This window comes from Cavia porcellus, unplaced genomic scaffold (assembly GCF_034190915.1).
Source record: "Cavia porcellus strain 051 isolate PalLab524CR breed Dunkin Hartley unplaced genomic scaffold, mCavPor4.1 scaffold_31, whole genome shotgun sequence".
Classification (NCBI taxonomy): domain Eukaryota; kingdom Metazoa; phylum Chordata; class Mammalia; order Rodentia; family Caviidae; genus Cavia; species Cavia porcellus.
In genome coordinates this window covers 427,361-443,424 of record NW_026947514.1, presented here as the reverse complement: position 1 = coordinate 443,424, position 16,064 = coordinate 427,361, and the positions used below count along the sequence as shown (strand labels likewise).

Below are 16,064 nucleotides of genomic sequence, written 5' to 3'. Positions count from 1 at the left end.
CTGAATCTAATTCTGAGGAACACATTCTCTAGGCTGCTGCCATTCTGGAACATGATGCTCTGGAGTTTTCTTCTCAAAGCAGAATCTTTCACTTACAAATTTGAAACTATGATGGGTTGAGTCCTGTTGCCTCAGGCCATATTTTCTATTCCTCTGTTCCTCCTTAGCAATCAAGATCACCCCTGCTTGGGCTGGGGATTTAGTGGCATAAATGTCTGCCTGCCAAACACTAGATTGTGAGTTCAATCCCCAGTACAAAAAAAAATCTCCCCTGTTCTATCTTTGCAGTCCACATGTTTACTAGAGCTTCTTTCTGGCCAAACTCAAAATGTTTTAAATCATTCTGCTTGGCCCCTTTGCTCTTTATTCTCAGTATAACTCTGGCTAAAAGCCCCAACAATAACCATGCTACCACTCAACATTCGACTGCTTTGGAACAACTTCTGCCAGTTTAATTATTCCACTGCCCTTAATCTCAGTCTGAGGCAAAGTCTCTGAACATGAGCATAATGTGGACAAACTTTTTGGCAAACCATAACACACATTATATGGAGTCCACCAGCTAGTGCAGTCCTTCCCTACAGAAACCTGAGCCTGGTCTTTACCTGCTGGATTTGTCAGTCTCCTGGTCTTCTGAGCTCTGACCAGAACCTCCCATACACTACAGCCTAAGACATTCCAGCACTACATTTGCAGCCAGCATCTCTGAACCTTTCCAAACTCTTCCCATAAGCCATTCCTGAAGTCTCCTGAACCACATGGTCAGGTACAGCCACAGCAATAGTAGCAACCCCACTTCTCCAGTACCAAATTCTGTCGTAGTTATTTGCTCATTGCTAAGACAGATACCAACTCCCAAAGTTAACGGACAGAAAGTTTATTTAGCTCATAGTTTGTAGAAGTCTCAGTCCATAATTGGTTGGCTCTGAGGCAGGTTGACACATGGCAGAGGGGCAACAGTTCATGGTGGTGGAAGACAGCAAAAGCAGCAAGAGCTTTTTTGTGGTCTTGCCAAAGTAAGTTAAAGTGCCTACAGAATGGACAACAACTTTAAGGAAAAGTGGAGTATGTATGGGTTGAGGAGTTTTAGTGTGTTGGGGGCCATAGCGGAATACCACAGCCTGGGGCTTTAACAGGGGGCATTTATTCTCAGGTTCTGCAAATGGATGTGCAAGGTTAGGGTCCTGCAGGCAGTCCAAAGAGCCACTTCCTGGTTCACAGACAACCATCTTTATCCTGTGTCTTTGTCTAGGGGAAGGAGTAGCAGCAACTCTGCTGGTCCTTTTTTTCTCCTCCTTTCCTCTTACCTCCCCTCCCCCCTCCTCTCACCTTCCTGTTTTCCTTTGTAGTATTGAAGATTGAACCCAGGGCCTTTGTGTTGAGCTGCACCACACCCCTCCCTTTCCCTGGGTCTAACTAAATTGCTTAGGCTGAGGTTGAACTTGCAGTCCTCCTACCTTAGTCTCCAGGGTGCTGAGATTACAGGGTGTGTGTATGCCATATCCACTCCTGTGATCCTTCCTAAAAGCCAGTAATCCCATCATGAAGCCCCGTCTTCATATCCAGATTGGCGTCCAAAGGCCTAACTCTATCCTATTACCATGGGGGTTCAGATTTTAGGGTGAATTTGGAGAAAACAAAGACATTCAGTCTTCAGCAGAGAGTAATTTCCCTAGCAGATGCAAATTTATTTAAAGGAGCTATTCAAATTAAAATGATATGGAGTTGGCAGAAGTATGACAAATTGATCCATGTAACATAATAGCCACAGTGTGCTTCAGAGATGATATTCACCCCCAAAAGGAGTGTGTGTGCAATTGAGGACATGGCATGGGCACACTGAATATCCATGTAGGAAGTAATAAAATCAGGTCTCTGCCCTGTGTCATACACAAGACAGCACCAGCTTGGTAAATGACCTTGTCATGGAACAGATTAAGTAGAACAATGAGGAGGGGTTGATTAAAGAGTAGAAATTCTGGGAAGCATATACAAAGGGCATGTTTGATTATGCAAAAAAGGGATTAAGAACCTATCTGCATGACAGCCACAGCTAGGAGATGATGATTGCAGTGTACACTGGCTAATGATTAATATCTGGAGTGAAGAGCTCCTAGACATCTGGAGGCAGTTTGCAGGAAGGCAGTTTGCGGGAAATACTCACAGCCAAGGAGTACTGGCAGGTTGTACCGCCTCCCTTACCACTCAGATGTCTACTCTTTAGGATGTGGGCCACATTGGACCCAGGTTACTCTGGCAGACGGTGTGGACTGTGTGTGCTATACGTGTAGTAACTGTCACACGCTATCCTTGGTTGTCTTGGGTACACAGAATATCTGCAACAGTGAGCCAAAAATGAGGCACTAACCAAGCTGCACCTGGTGCTACCTTGTGTCACTCAGGAACCATGGCCTGGGCAGGAAGCTGCCACCTAGTTAACGTACAAGGCTTGCTACTAAAGGAAGCTGGAAGGTGGAGATAATGGACAGCTGGCAGTCTCAGCCACCTCCTGGCACAGTGGGACAGGGACCACAGGCAGCTTGTGGGCTTCTGTGGCTTTCTCTTTGTTTCTTCAAAAAAAACCTCGATGTAGAGAACGTCTACCAACCCAGGTTAATGGGTGATTCGGTGCTATTCTGAGACCATGGCTGCCACCTGGCGTCCTCATCAGGGAAGCACCAGTTGGCTCTGCTCAGCAAGCCAGCCTGTGCTGGGTCTTCTCCCCCACTGCAGGCAGGCATAGTGAGAGGAGGCTCTTTGCAGGCTGCCTTTGAGTGTGGGCACAGGGCCCATTGGTCTGTAGGGCTATGTCTTATGGGACATTGACCTTTTTAACAGTTCGTTTTATGTCTATGACTTGAGTCCACACTGTTGCAGGAATACAGAGTTGCAGTCACGGATGTGAGATACAGTCTAATTTCTGGCTACTGTGTGTGTCTAGACCACACACCCTGGTTTCCTTCAAGGTGGTATGTTGTGGAGCAGCTCTAGTCCTTGCTCAGTCAACTTTGAAGTCCTTCTTAGAACCAACCTTGGATTAAAGACATGTTCTATACATCTGGCTCAGTTTCTATGTGTAAATGATTTTTCTTGTCCCTTGAATATTATTTGCATGAATAGTGCCAGCAAAACAGACCTTACATTGCCAGAATATCTAGAGATACTAGCTCCAAGCATGAATTGGTATGCATGATGGCAGATAAGTTGTTCCTGGACATTGACTAGTATGCTGAAGAGCCTGGGCTGTGTGTTCCTGTGTGGTGTGGAGGAGTTCGAAGACGAGCTCCACAAGACCTCCTGTTGCTGCAGCATGTCCTCAGGGTCAGACTGATGTCTCCACACCCAGGACTGTCACAGAAATTCCAGGGAATGCAAACTCCTACAGGTAGGATTTATGAGAGCACTGAGTATAAAAAATTTAGCCCTTGGAACTCCATCCCCAAACAAGCATCGTGGATGTGCGTACGTAACTATGTATAAGTTTGTGAATATATGTAAATACTATATATACTTAGCATTTGTAATTACCTTATCCAAAGTAGGGTCTAAATTGGGTTTTGGAGGGGCCAGGGATTTAGCTCAGCAGCATAAGGGCCTGCCTGGCAAACGCAAAGTCGTGAGTTTGATCCCTGGTACCAGAAAAAAAAAAAAAAGGATTTTGGTTTGAGGTTGGTGATTTATCTCTTAGATCTGCTTAAAATTTTTTTAAAATTGTATAGGAAAATCCTATTCTGTGCCCACACTCAAAGGCAGCCTGCAGAGTGCCTGGGGTGTTCATCCGCCTCTCACTATGCCTGCATGCAGTAGGGGGAGAAGACCCAGCACAGGGCTGGCTTGCAGAGCAGAGCCAACTGCTGCCTCCACAATGAGGTCGCCAGGTGGCAGCCGCGGTCTCAGAATAGCACCGAATCACCCACCAGTTTGGGTCGGTAAGGGTGCTCTGCATGATGGGGTCTTAACGTGCATTCAAGGCCCCACCAGTTCTCACCTCCTTCCAGCCATGTCACCATTTGAAGACCAAGCATGTGGCCTCTGGGGGTCACTCCTGCAAACTATAGTACTGCCTGTGGTTTGTTTATTTATTTTGTTAGCTTGTTGATCCGTGAGTTACTTGATTTTCAGATGTCTAACCACTCTTGCTTTCCCTGAGACAAGCCCTCTACTTATTGGATCATTGATACTAGTTATGATTTTTACTCACTGCTAGATTTGGTTTGCTAAAATTTTGTTGGAGAACTTGCAGTTATGTTCATGAGATATTGGTCTGCAGTTCCTTCTATTTTTGTCTAGTGTTGATAGCAGAGTAATGCCAATTCAGTATAATGCTCAGGAAGTGTTGGCTCCATTTCTGTTATCTGTAGGGCATTGGTGCAGGGATTTGAGCACACCAGGCAAGCATTCTACTGTGAACTATACCCACCCCTCTTCTTTTAATATCTGGTTAAATATGCGTGGTTTTCTTTTTCAGAATGTTCAAACTATTAGTTCAATTTATTTAGCAGATAGAGGACTATTCTCTGTTTTATCTTGGTGACTTTTGGTACTTGATGGCTTTCAAGAAATTTTTACATTTCATCTAAGTTATAATTTATGTTCCTGTAGTTTATGGTGCTTTCTGATCTTTTAAATGTTTGTAAAGTCTGTAGTTCTTTCATTAATTTCTGATAACTAAAATTTTTTGTCTTCTCTCTCTTATGTTCTTTTTTGGCTGATTTTACGAATTTTGTTGGTTCCCCCCCCCCCAGAAACTGGCATTTGGTTTAATTTTTCTATTGTTTTTGAATTTTCAATTTGATTATTTCTACTTTTTTCATTATCTCTTTTCTTATATTTCCTTTGAGTTTAATTTTTGTTTGTCTATCAGTTTTGTCTTTTTGAGACAGGGTCTCACTTGTATTTCGGGCTGGCCGTAAGTTTACATAGTAGCCCAGGCTGGTCTTGAATCCTCCTGGCAATGACCCTCCTGCCTCAACCTCCCGAGTGTTAGGATTACAGGCGTGCACCACTACGTGTGGCTCTAGTTTGTTCTTTTTTATTCCTGTTTTTCTAAGGTGGAAGCTTGGATTTGTTATCTGAAGGCCGTGTGTGTGTGTGTGTGTGTGTGTGTGTGTGTGTGTGCGCCAGGGATTGAACTCATGATCTCGCACTTGCCAGGCAGAGGTTGAACTCATGACCTCGTGCTTGCTGGGCAGGCATTTGTGCTGCTGAGCTAAACCCCCTGCCCTGAAGCCTTTTCTAATATATGTTGCATGCTGCGATCTTCCGTCTTGGCACGGCTTTAGCTTTGTCCCACAAATACTGGCACGTTGTGTATCATCTTTATTCAGTCAGTGTCTCCTGCTTTCCTTTGAAATGTCCTCTCTGACTGTGGGTTGTTTAGGAATGTGCTACTCAGTTTCACAAGCCATTGGGACTTTCTAGCTGTCTTCCTATCATTGTAGTCACTTTTACCTTCAGTTTCACATTCCATGGTTTTAGGGCTTCAAGTTCTATCATAGTCCAAAAATATTAAATAAAAAAATTTTTAAAAATGGCTCCCAAATTTTAAACTGCAGACTGAGGTACAGCACAAACATGTGAATGAGGTTGGCACTGCTCTTGGTGTGAGGCATCCCCAGCATCCAGTGGATCTATGCTTTCCTGGTGGGCCAGACTGACCAGGTCATGCTGGAAAGATGCCATGCCTGAGTCCCTGCAGAGTCACACAGCCCAGCTTCTGGCTTTAGAGGCCCCACTGGGACCTGCTTGTGCCCACATCATCTCACTTGGGTGTAAGGTGCATCCTGCCTGCCCGCTGTGGCCTTCCTTTGCCCTGCTCACTCCCAGATGGTCCGTGCTGATGCCACACACCTCTTCCCACCTGCTGCCCTGCTGTAGGGTCAGGGCACACCCTGCAGGAAGCCCATCCCTGCCCTCACCTCTTTAGCTCAGTGGAGCTACTAGGCTCACTGGGATTGGGTTCATGGGCTGGCAGGTGCCCAAGAGCTCACACCACTCCCTGAAGCCATGCAGCTGAAGCTCACCTGCCTCCCTCTGCCCCTGCAACTGAATGGGAATGATGAATTGCTGGCCCTGTGCCCCTGCATACAGTCCTTGTGCCCCTAGGTAGAAGTGCTAGTGTTTGTTCTGATGGCAGAGGGCTATGCCCTCTGAAGGGTTGTGCCTGGCATTTGCCAGCTCAGGTACACTTTAGGCCAGCAGTTCAGAAGATCTCCCAATGGGACCCGGCATACACAGCTGGGGATGTTTGTCCTGGAACTTGGAGCTGTAGAGCAGGCGGTGTGCCTTATTTCAGAGGAACGCACATTTGTCCCATATTGTCCCATGGGCAGGCATCCTCAGTGCTGTTTGGCTAGGTAAGTGAGGAAGCTGCAGAGAGAGCCAGAAGCCCTGCCTGCCATATGCAGGGAGCCCTAGGGATGCTGCAGAGGCTGAGCCTGCAGAGGGCCTTCTTAGAGTGAGAAGACCAATGTCTAGCAAGTGTAGCACTGGGGTGGTACTCCAGGGAGCCCCCAAGGGTTAAGCTGTGTGTACTTTTTAGGTTATGCAGCCTAACCCTGAAGAAGCTGGCAGTTCTCAGAGAGCTGGAAAAGGAGCTGATGTCCGTGGTGATTGCAGTCAAGATGCAGGTGAGCCCCCAGGTCCACCCTGTAGCAGATGTGGCAGCACAAGGCTATGCGGCCCCTGCACTCCAGTCCCTCCTGACACCTGTCACTAAAACCTTCCTCAGGGTGAGGGCTGGGTACGAAGAACTGGAGTCAGGTAGGTCCAGGTTCCTGGTGGGTCCTTATATTGGGCTTTAGTTTAGTTTCATTCAAAGCTTCAGATGAAGGGAAGAGCTGCCTTCTGCCCTGACCATCCCTCCAGGGGACAATAGCTAGTAACTGGCCCAAATAGTATCCCACCAGCCCTGTGGAGCTACAAAATTCTAGTCTGCTTCCCAGAGACAAGATGTGGCTTTCAGTCCCTGGCCATGCAGGTGCCATTTCTTGGTGAGATGCTCAGGGCCATGGCCCTGTGTGTGCCCCTGGCAGTGTGGCAGCCACTGATCTTTGCTGACTCCACACCTTGGCCCTGTGAGCCCAGGATCCTGCTTGGGGAAGGGGGCCTTGTATGAACAGCTTAATGTTCCCTGGACCCACAGGGGCAGCATGCAGAACTTTGGGATGCAGCATGGCCATGGACCACCATGTCGGCTGTCTTCAACACTAAGGCATGGGCTTTGGGGCTGCAGCCTGTCTTGATTCTTCCTTAGTTGTATACATCTAAAAAATAACGGTGCTGCTGCTCTGCATCCCTCAGTATTGGGGGCTGAACCTGGGACATTCAAATTAAGCTACATCTCCAGCCCTTTCATTTTTATTCTTTTATTTTTTGTGGTACCGAGAATTGAACTCACAACCTTGTGCTTGCCCTACAGGCGCTTACACTGCTGAACTAAATTCCTGACCCAAAATGCTAGAGGTCTTTTTGATTTTTTTTTTTTTTTTTTTTTTGTATTAAGGATTGAACTCATAACCTTGTGCTTGCCAGCAGGTGCTCATGCCACTGAGCTAAATCCCTGGCCCTAATTTTTTTTAACCTTGAGGCAAGATCATACTAAGTCTCTAATTTGCCCAGGATGGGCTCAGACTGTCGACCTTCTGCCTCTTCAGTAGCTGAAATTATAGACATGAGCCACCATTCCTGGCTAAGGATGTGCTTCTGATAAAGACCTGGAGAGTGCCAGATGCTGTGGCACACACCTGCCATCCCAGCCACTTAGGCTGAGGCAGAAAGTCATGTAGGCTGTGCGTCAGCCCCTGGCTGCGAAGGGCCAAGGTCTTTCCAGGTCTGTAGAACCATGCGGAAGTCATCGAGGTGTGAGTTGGCCTATTGCAGGCATCTGAGTCTCACTGGGGACTGTGACCTCTCCTGGGCTGCCCTGCCTGTCTTTGGCCCATGTGCCCCAGTCAACCTTTTCTGTAGTCCTCCCCAGTCTTCCGCACTACAGAACTCCCAGCCCTCCTTTGTGCCCTGGCCCATCTCCCCATCCCACAGCCCCCTGGTTCTTTATTGCTTCTCCTCAGCACCTTCTCTGGCTCAGGTCACCCGTGTCTGGCAGGCTGGTGGGGCTGGAGGAAAACCATGGCCCTACCCCTTTTCTGAGGCATCTCTGGATGCTGTGCCAGGCCCCAGACGTAAGCTCTACTCCCCAGCCTGGGAGAAGGCTGGGCTCCTGTTGAGCCCTATCCTTACTTCCCATCATAGCTTCTAGGTTAGTCCAGTGAGGCCAGAAGTTAGGGCCTCACCCTTACCCTAACTCTGTTCTGGGATCACAGGAGCCCAGAGCAAAGAAAGGTCTGCATTGGAATTGGGGAACTGGACGGTGGAACAGCCTTTGCCCCATACCATGGGTACCCCATACCCAACAGCCCTCTCCTTTCCTATCCCATCTTCTTGTCCTGGAGCAGCCCACTGTAACCCCACTGCACCCCTCCTGTAACCCCACCTCTACCTACTTGCTGCGGACTGCTGAGGAGCCTGATGTCAGTCTCTTTGCCTGACTGCCTGTCCTGGAGTCTTCAGGGCTCCCCTGCTGGAATAGATCTCTTAAACAGCACTGTTATGAGAGATCTGTAAAGCACTGGGAGCCCAGTATGCTGCAAAGCAGGGCCTGGGTCCTGCTGTATTGGATCTGAATGGTGCATTGCTTCCTACTAAAGGTGCAAGTCTACATCTGCATCCAGGTGCCCATGATGGTGTTTTAATGTCTCAAGTACTGTGCCTTGTAGCGTGGTCACTCTGAGGGTCCTTGGGTCATGTAGCACCCATGCTGCAGCCTTCTAGTTGCAAACTGGCACTGCCTCTTTAGACCTAAATGTGCTTTGACAGGTGACCTTAGTTCCCCTCTCCTGTGCAGATCCTACAGAATGGTAGGCACAGGACGAGGACATTCTTGGGTGCTAACTGACCCATGGCGCCTATCCTGCCTTGTCTTATTGTGTGATACCCTTCTTTAATGCAAGGTGGCTATCTCCTCACAGGGCTCCAAAAGAGTCCTACGGTCTCATGAGATTGTGCTGCCCCCCAGTGGACAAGTGGAGACTGACCTAGCCCTGACCTTCTCTCTTCAGGTGAGTGGTCCGTGCCCTTGGTGATAACATGGCTCCTCATTACTCCCTTCATCCTTGTTAATTTCAATGTTCTCTTACCATTTATTCTTAAATGATTAGGAAGTTTTCTTGGTTTATTATGTTGTCTGTTTCATCCCTTTCCTATGATAAAGAAAATGGAATGATAAGGCAAAAATAGCAAATCATCAAGTTGAAGCCATTTCATCCTCATACTTAGGAAAGATGGGCAGAAACATGGGCTTTGGGTGTGTTATACATACTTTAGGATGAGTTTAGTGAACACATGCTCTGTGTGCCCCTGACCTCCCCACCAAAGAGGAGACAGAGACTTCCTCTCCTACCTTCTCCAGGTCCCTGCCCTGTCAGGAAAACAGATCAGCCCACTCATTCCAAACCCACTAAATTAATTCATCCTAAGTCCCATCCTAATCTTTCATCTTTTAAACGTGTGGAACTATGCTGTGCTTCAGAGAACACTTGAGTCCCTGCAACACCACCCCCTGCCCTCACTGCCATAGCTATAGCCCATGGGAGCCCAGTTTACTGAAGCCCAGTTTGCCAAACATGGAGCTTACCCACTTTCTTTATGTACTCAGTACTGGGCTTGTGAGATGCGTGTGCAGGTGTGAGGCAGACAGCCCTGGAGCTGGGGAGGGCAGACCCAGCTGCCACATCTCAGATCACTTTGTACACCCGAGAAAGGGCTAGGAGCTTCTGTCCTATGCATGTGCCTCTGTAGGGGTAGGGTAGGTGCTGGGTACAGTTGTGTAGGGCTGCTCAGCTGGGAGTGTCCAATATGTGGGCCTGTCTCATGTGTCTGCAAGGGCTTTGGGCAGCACTAGGGTTGCCCCTCGCGGGGCTGAGTGTGCCTCAGGCAGCTTCCCGTGCCTGCAGTACCCTCACTTCTTGAAGAGAGAAGGCAACAAGCTTCAGATCATGCTGCAGCGCAGGAAGCGGTACAAAAACCGGACAATCCTGGGCTACAAGACGCTGGCCGTAGGCTCCATCAACATGGCTGAGGTGAGTGCTGGGCCTGGGCGGTCCACTCATACAGACTCCCCACACATGTCATAATGCCATTTCAGTGCAGCAGGAGCCTCTATCAGGGCTGCACAGTGAGGACTCTGCACTGTCCCCATGTGTTTCTTTTCATCCCTGCCACAGCCCCGTGCGCACTCGACTTCCAGGCTTCCCTGCAGAGTCTTTCTGGGGGCCTCACTCAGCCCCCACCTGGCAGCAGGGACATCATGGGAGGACCTCAGCCTAGCACCCCATCCTGGATCAGGGACTATGGGAGCTGTGGAGAAGCAAGAGGGGTTCTGGGACAGAGGAGCCCAGACTTTCCTCCTGCATCATGGGGGCCACAGGAGCAGTTCTAGGAAAAGGAGCAACTGAGGCCTGTCCCACTTACTCCTTAGGCCTCAGACTTACTACATTATGGGGCTATTTCAGGGTCTGTGGGCACCCACAGGTGGGGTGAATCCCTGACCCCACATCAGCTGCCCAAGCTCCCATACTGCCCCCACCATGTGCTAGCTCCTGGATCTGGCATGTTCTCTCTGGCCCCTGCCCCAAACTCTTCCTTGATTAGTGGGCCACACTGCATGGACCCCCTCTTCCCTCCGTAGTTGAGAGGACCCACCCTCCCGGACATGTCCCTGTATCCCTACCCCCATGGCCATTACCCCCAGACTTCCTCATCCTGAACTTGGGGACCGCCCAGAGCAGGTTTCTTATGACTGGTCCTTTGTTATCTCTAGCCACCTACCTCCTGCCTCTCTAGCCATGGCCTTTGTCCCTTAGTGTAACTCAGCCAGGCACTGGGGCCCCATCCTTCCTTCACTGTTTGTCTATCCCTGTTGGCCTGGATGTTCTCCCATGACCACTGTGGGCTTGCTGGGTGCTGGCTGTGAGCGCTAGTTAATTTGGGTGGGTGGAGGAGGGGTCCTGACTTTGCGGTTCAGATGAAGGGTGGTGGGGCCCTGTATCTGGGAGCTTCTGTGCTGGTCATGTGAATTATTAGTGGTGACCCAGTTCTTCAGGGTAGCACTTGGCTGGGAAGCAGGGTCCCTGAGAATATGGTGAAATTGGAACCTGTCCATAGACAGGAGGCAGAATAGTGGGCAGGGCCAGCCTCCCCCTGGGTCCAGACCTTGAGCAGTAGGGACTACACCCTGTACTTCTCCAGCCCTGACCCATTGAGTGCTCTGTCCAGGGCACTTGGGAAGACAGAGGAGCCTGAACAGGAGGTATGTAGGAGAGTTGGGTGCACAGTTAGAGAAACAACATGAGAGTGGCAGTCCCTGGGGCTTGGTAGCTGCACAGGAGAGGTACTGCTTAGAACCTGCGTGGCCACCTGCACCACCTCAGGTGGACTCCCCTCGGGACTGACTGCAGGACCCTACTTGGGAGGCTGAGCCAGCACTGAGGAACTCTGGCCTGGGGCCTGGCAGGAGCTGGTCTCCATGGTCTCAGGGCTAGGAGGCCAAATGAAATGTGCAGCAAAGGGGTAGCGTAAGGGAATGAGGGCCTCTGGCTCATAGGCAAGGCCTTGGCTCAGTTGGACTGGAAGAGGTCAACACACCTTTGACAGAGGCCATGTTCTCTCCAGCCTTCTACCTGGGAGCAGGTATGTGACCACACCTTGCCGTTCACCACACTCTGACTACTACCTGCCCATCGGCTCCTGGATGCAGTGGGTATCAGCTTCTACAGCTGGCACTGATTTCTGAGCCAATTGGAGGTCACTCTGGGGGGTGATGGGTGCTTGGACTTCTACCACAGAGGTGGACACAGGAGGTGGCATCCAGGGTGCGGGGCTGGGTGCACTCAGGTACATGATGTCCACATGAAGGCACCAGGAATGAGGGGAATATTGGCACAGAGCTGTCCAAAGACCTTTTGATTTGGTTTCTGAGTTAGCACCCCAAATTAGGCCCCAAAATTAAAAACAAAAAAACCTCTGGCCTATAAAATCCTAACATCTGGATCTGATCAGATGGTCCCAGAGGAAATTTTAAAAGTACGGAGGCCAAGTGGATGTGGTGACACACACCTGTAATCTCAGCACACTCAGAGGCAGGAGGTAGGGCTGAGGCAGGAGAATGGAAAGCTCAAGGCCAGATTGGGAAACTTAGTGAGATCCTTCCTGAAATAAAAACTAAAAAGATCTGGAGATGTGGCTCAGTGCTCCCTGGCCCAGTAGCCTGCACCCACACAGCACAAAAGCCTGTCTGCAAGATTTACAGGTGCCCTGTCTGTTTCTGAGGCTAGCGTGGCCAGAGTGGTAGCTGCCGCTGCTGGGTGATGGCTGGGCTTGCTCTGCCCTCTGGTTCCCTAACACTTGTGACACAAGTAGCCCCAGGCTTGATGTTTCTATGGGCCAGGCCTGGTGCTTCTCCCACACTGTTGTAGACCTGAACTGCAGTGATGGTTGCTCTTCCTTGGTCCCCACTGACATGAGTTCTTGGACGTCAGACTCGAGTCAGTGGCCACATTGTGTTGCTGGCTGGCCCTCATCCCTGATGTCACATACACCTGGCTGCTGCAGTCCCAGGCAGGTGACTTGTCAGGAACAGCAGGTGTGGCAGGGACCAGTGACTGTGGAACTGTCTGCTCACTTCTAGCTCCTACTTAGCTGGTGGCCTCTGCCTGGATCCCTTTGGCCTCCTCTGCAGCCAGGCTCTTGCATGCTGGGTGTCCTGCACTTGGACCAGGCTCAGGGGTGGGGGCCGTTATTCCTGGGGTGCTTCCTAGAGCTCTGTGCACCCACAGGTGATGCAACACCCTTCGGAGGGTGGCCAAGTCCTGAGCCTCTGCAGCAGCATCAAGGAGGCCTCTGTCAAGGTGGCTGAGATCTGGATTGTCTCCCTGTCCAGTCAACCCATTGACCACGAGGACAGTGCCATGCAGGCTGGCCCCAAGGCCAAGTCCACAGGTGCGTGAGGCCAGGTTGAACCCTTTCTTCCTCTACCTGACAGTGCTACCTCCTGCCCTGGCATGTCAGGTGACACACAGCCATCAGGTGGTTGGAGAAGTAGGGTGAGTGAAGCATTGGCCATCACTCCCTCAGCTGAAAACCCTGAGCAAGGTCACGTGTGTGGCTGTGGATCTGGACCCTGGCTTCTCAGTCATCAAGACCAATTCCTACATACCCTTTTTAGAGGATGATCATGAAGCTGATCTGTCACTGCCTCTGAGGCCAGGGCCTGGCATAGGATCGTGCTTTGGGACCATTAGGTGCTACTGCTATCTCCATTGGTGTGGCTGTCCTTCCACCTGCCAAAGTGAGGGAGGCTGTGTCTAGGATGACCCCCTATGGCCCCTACCTTCAACCCTTCTGGACACTTCTACCAGCCCCATACTATGTAGTCCACTGACCTCTGAGTCTTAGGGGTTCAGGATCTTCACCAGCACTTGGGGCCCTTGCCACATGCCCCCTTTGTGTCCAGGGAGCCATGGTTTTGATGGCCATGTAGCTGCAAAAGTCATGTTATCCAGATACCTGCCCCTCCCTCTACAGATAACTACTCTGAAGAGGAGTACGAAAGCTTCTCCTCTGAGCAGGAGGCCAGTGATGATGCCGTGCAAGGGCAGGTAATGGGCACTGGGCATGTGTGGCCAAGTGCTATGGGGTGAGGAGAATTGGAGGGTAGGAGATAGGGAGACTGGATATCCTTGCCCCAGTACTGGACAGACCACCAGGGCAGGCAGGGCGGCAGCCTCAGGACCTGCTGTGTATCCACAGGATCTGGATGAGGATGACTTTGATGTGGGAAAGCCTGAGAAGCAGCGGAGATCGATTGTAAGAACGACGTCCATGACCAGGGTCGGTGGAAGCTAGTTTTACTAGCACTGGGGACGGGCATGGGTAGTTGACTGAGATGGATGCAGTGGACATATGGCCTTCGAGCCCTTGAGGGGAGGTTGTGGGCAAGAAGCCTTTCAGGGGATGTATAGTCCACACCATGGCCTTGCTCTTAGGTGGGTCTGCCATGTTACCTTTTGCCCACTGTCTGAAAGTGGACACAAACTAAGCAGGAGACGTCCCGTGGCAGCATCTGGCCATTAGCTCCTTGAATGCCTCCCTGTCCTGCTACCACCTGTCCTGGCACCGTGCCACATGGTCATGAGGGGCTGAGGAGTTGTAATGAGGCTGGGATGGCCACCTTGCTTCCCAGGGTCCCACTGACAGGGACCTGGGTACAAATCTCTCCCCTTGGGCTCGGTACCAGACAACCTGATTATGGCAGTTCTACTTTCTCAGGGCCTGCTGACCCTGCAGGCACAGGAGTGAGGCTCCAGAGGAAAGTTAGGGCAGCCCCACCTCTCCTAGCTGCAGTGCCCCTTCTGGAGTCCCAAAGCCCCATACTGGGTTGTGCCCACAAGATTGCTGCATAGATGGCCAAGGAACCCCAGTGCAGTGCTTACCAAGGGGACAATCCCCCCCCCCACTTTGGCAAGGAGTGAGAGGGAGGCCATGGGCAAGTAAGGAACTCTTGTCTCAGGAAGCTGGGTTCTAGCCCTACAGGGCATAAAGAGTCCCCATAGGTTGGCACCCTGTGCATGGTTGAGGGCTGTCACTCCATTTGGTGGCCAGTGGCAAGATCAAAGGTCTGGGGCAGCCAGGGAGCAGCTGGGCCACCCACATATAGCAGCTCTTCTGAGATGTGGTGCTGCAGAGGCTCTGGAGGGACTGGGGAACCAGCGTACCCTTGCACTGTTCCCCTCCTCTGGGTCTGGGCTGTCAGCCCGTCCCAAGCATCCCCAGGCTGGCCCAGCTCAGATGCCGTGAACGTATGTCGTTAAGTGTGTAAGAGCCATGTCTTGCAGCTGTCTTGTGGCATGTTTGAGCCACACTCATCTCACAGCTCTCACGTTGCTTCTGACGCTGACCCCTTGTCGTGCAGCAACAGAACTTCAAGCAGAAGGTTGTAGCGTTGCTGCGGAGATTCAAAGTGTCAGACGAGGTGAGTGGGCTGCTCTGAGTTCAAGCTCTGGCCAGCTCTGGCTCTGTGCCTACTCTCTGGGGCATTGTCCTTCGCTTGCCAGATTGAGTAACAGTGGTGCCACCTCTTGGAGCCATGAGGGGTTCAGCTAAATTCCAAGTTGCTTTGTACCCAGAGGAAGATGGGTATAGGGCTATGTGTCTGCCAGCTTTATAGCTAGATTTTACCTTGGAAAGAGTTTTAGGTCTATAGAAGAATTTCACAGGAAGTACAGAGAGGCCCCATGCACACCTTGGGCCCGGCCCTCTTGCTACCTTAAATGTTAAATTCTTTAAACCTTAGGCTCCAAATCTGCAGTGAGCTTTTATTATTATTATTATTATTATTATTATTATTATTATTATTATTTTGGTACCAGGGATCAAACTCATGACCTCACACTTGCCAGGCAGGTGCTGTGCCATGGAGCTCTGACCCCAGCCCCATTGTATTACTTTCATAATCAAAAGAAAAGCACTTCAATTTATTGCAGAATACAGCATGGCGTAGGTCCACGTGGCGAGGAGGCATCCCTTGCATCATGGCTCTGTGTCCACGCATACAAGGCCATGCCTAGGGCAGCAGTGTCCAGGCTCAACCATGCTCAGTGCTCTTCTCTGGCACTGTGAGGAAAAGGGCATATCCTGCCATGTCAGGGCCAGCATGTTTCTGGGAACATCACTGTTTGTTGCTAGTGTGAGCAAGCATCACTGTTTGTTGCTAGGGTGAGCAGGCCATGTCTTTTGGCTTGTGCCTTGCAGTGGGCAGTTCCCAGGTTCAGCTGGAAACACAACAAGGCGGGGTCCCTGCCTGAGGCCTTGCTGCCCCTCCTGAGCACCAGGGTAAGATGTAGATAGGTACTTTTGGCTGCAGCGTGCTTGCCCAGCAAGTGGGTTGTTGAAGAACATGCCTGACTGAACAGACTTGGTTCTAATTGCTGGGATTCAGCCCAGCATGCCAT

At 50.5% G+C, this 16,064-nt stretch overlaps 1 protein-coding gene across 11 annotated transcripts in view; it reads left to right on the top strand.

Moving 5' to 3' along the window:
* Positions 1 to 16,064, top strand: part of Pacs2 (phosphofurin acidic cluster sorting protein 2) — a 54,795-nt gene that overhangs the window by 20,125 nt on the left and 18,606 nt on the right. For 6 of the 11 annotated variants that reach the window (XM_063240768.1, XM_063240763.1, XM_063240767.1 and 3 more), the window contains exons 2-9: positions 6,542 to 6,629; positions 9,027 to 9,116; positions 10,011 to 10,136; positions 11,728 to 11,745; positions 12,891 to 13,053; positions 13,639 to 13,712; positions 13,864 to 13,944; positions 15,026 to 15,085. In XM_063240768.1, coding sequence (XP_063096838.1) covers positions 6,542 to 6,629; positions 9,027 to 9,116; positions 10,011 to 10,136; positions 11,728 to 11,745; positions 12,891 to 13,053; positions 13,639 to 13,712; positions 13,864 to 13,944; positions 15,026 to 15,085 — 700 coding nt within the window. The remainder of the gene's footprint in view (positions 1 to 6,541; positions 6,630 to 9,026; positions 9,117 to 10,010; positions 10,137 to 11,727; positions 11,746 to 12,890; positions 13,054 to 13,638; positions 13,713 to 13,863; positions 13,945 to 15,025; positions 15,086 to 16,064) is intronic. The other 5 variants (XM_063240765.1, XM_063240769.1, XM_013144926.2 and 2 more) reach the window with 3 other exon arrangements.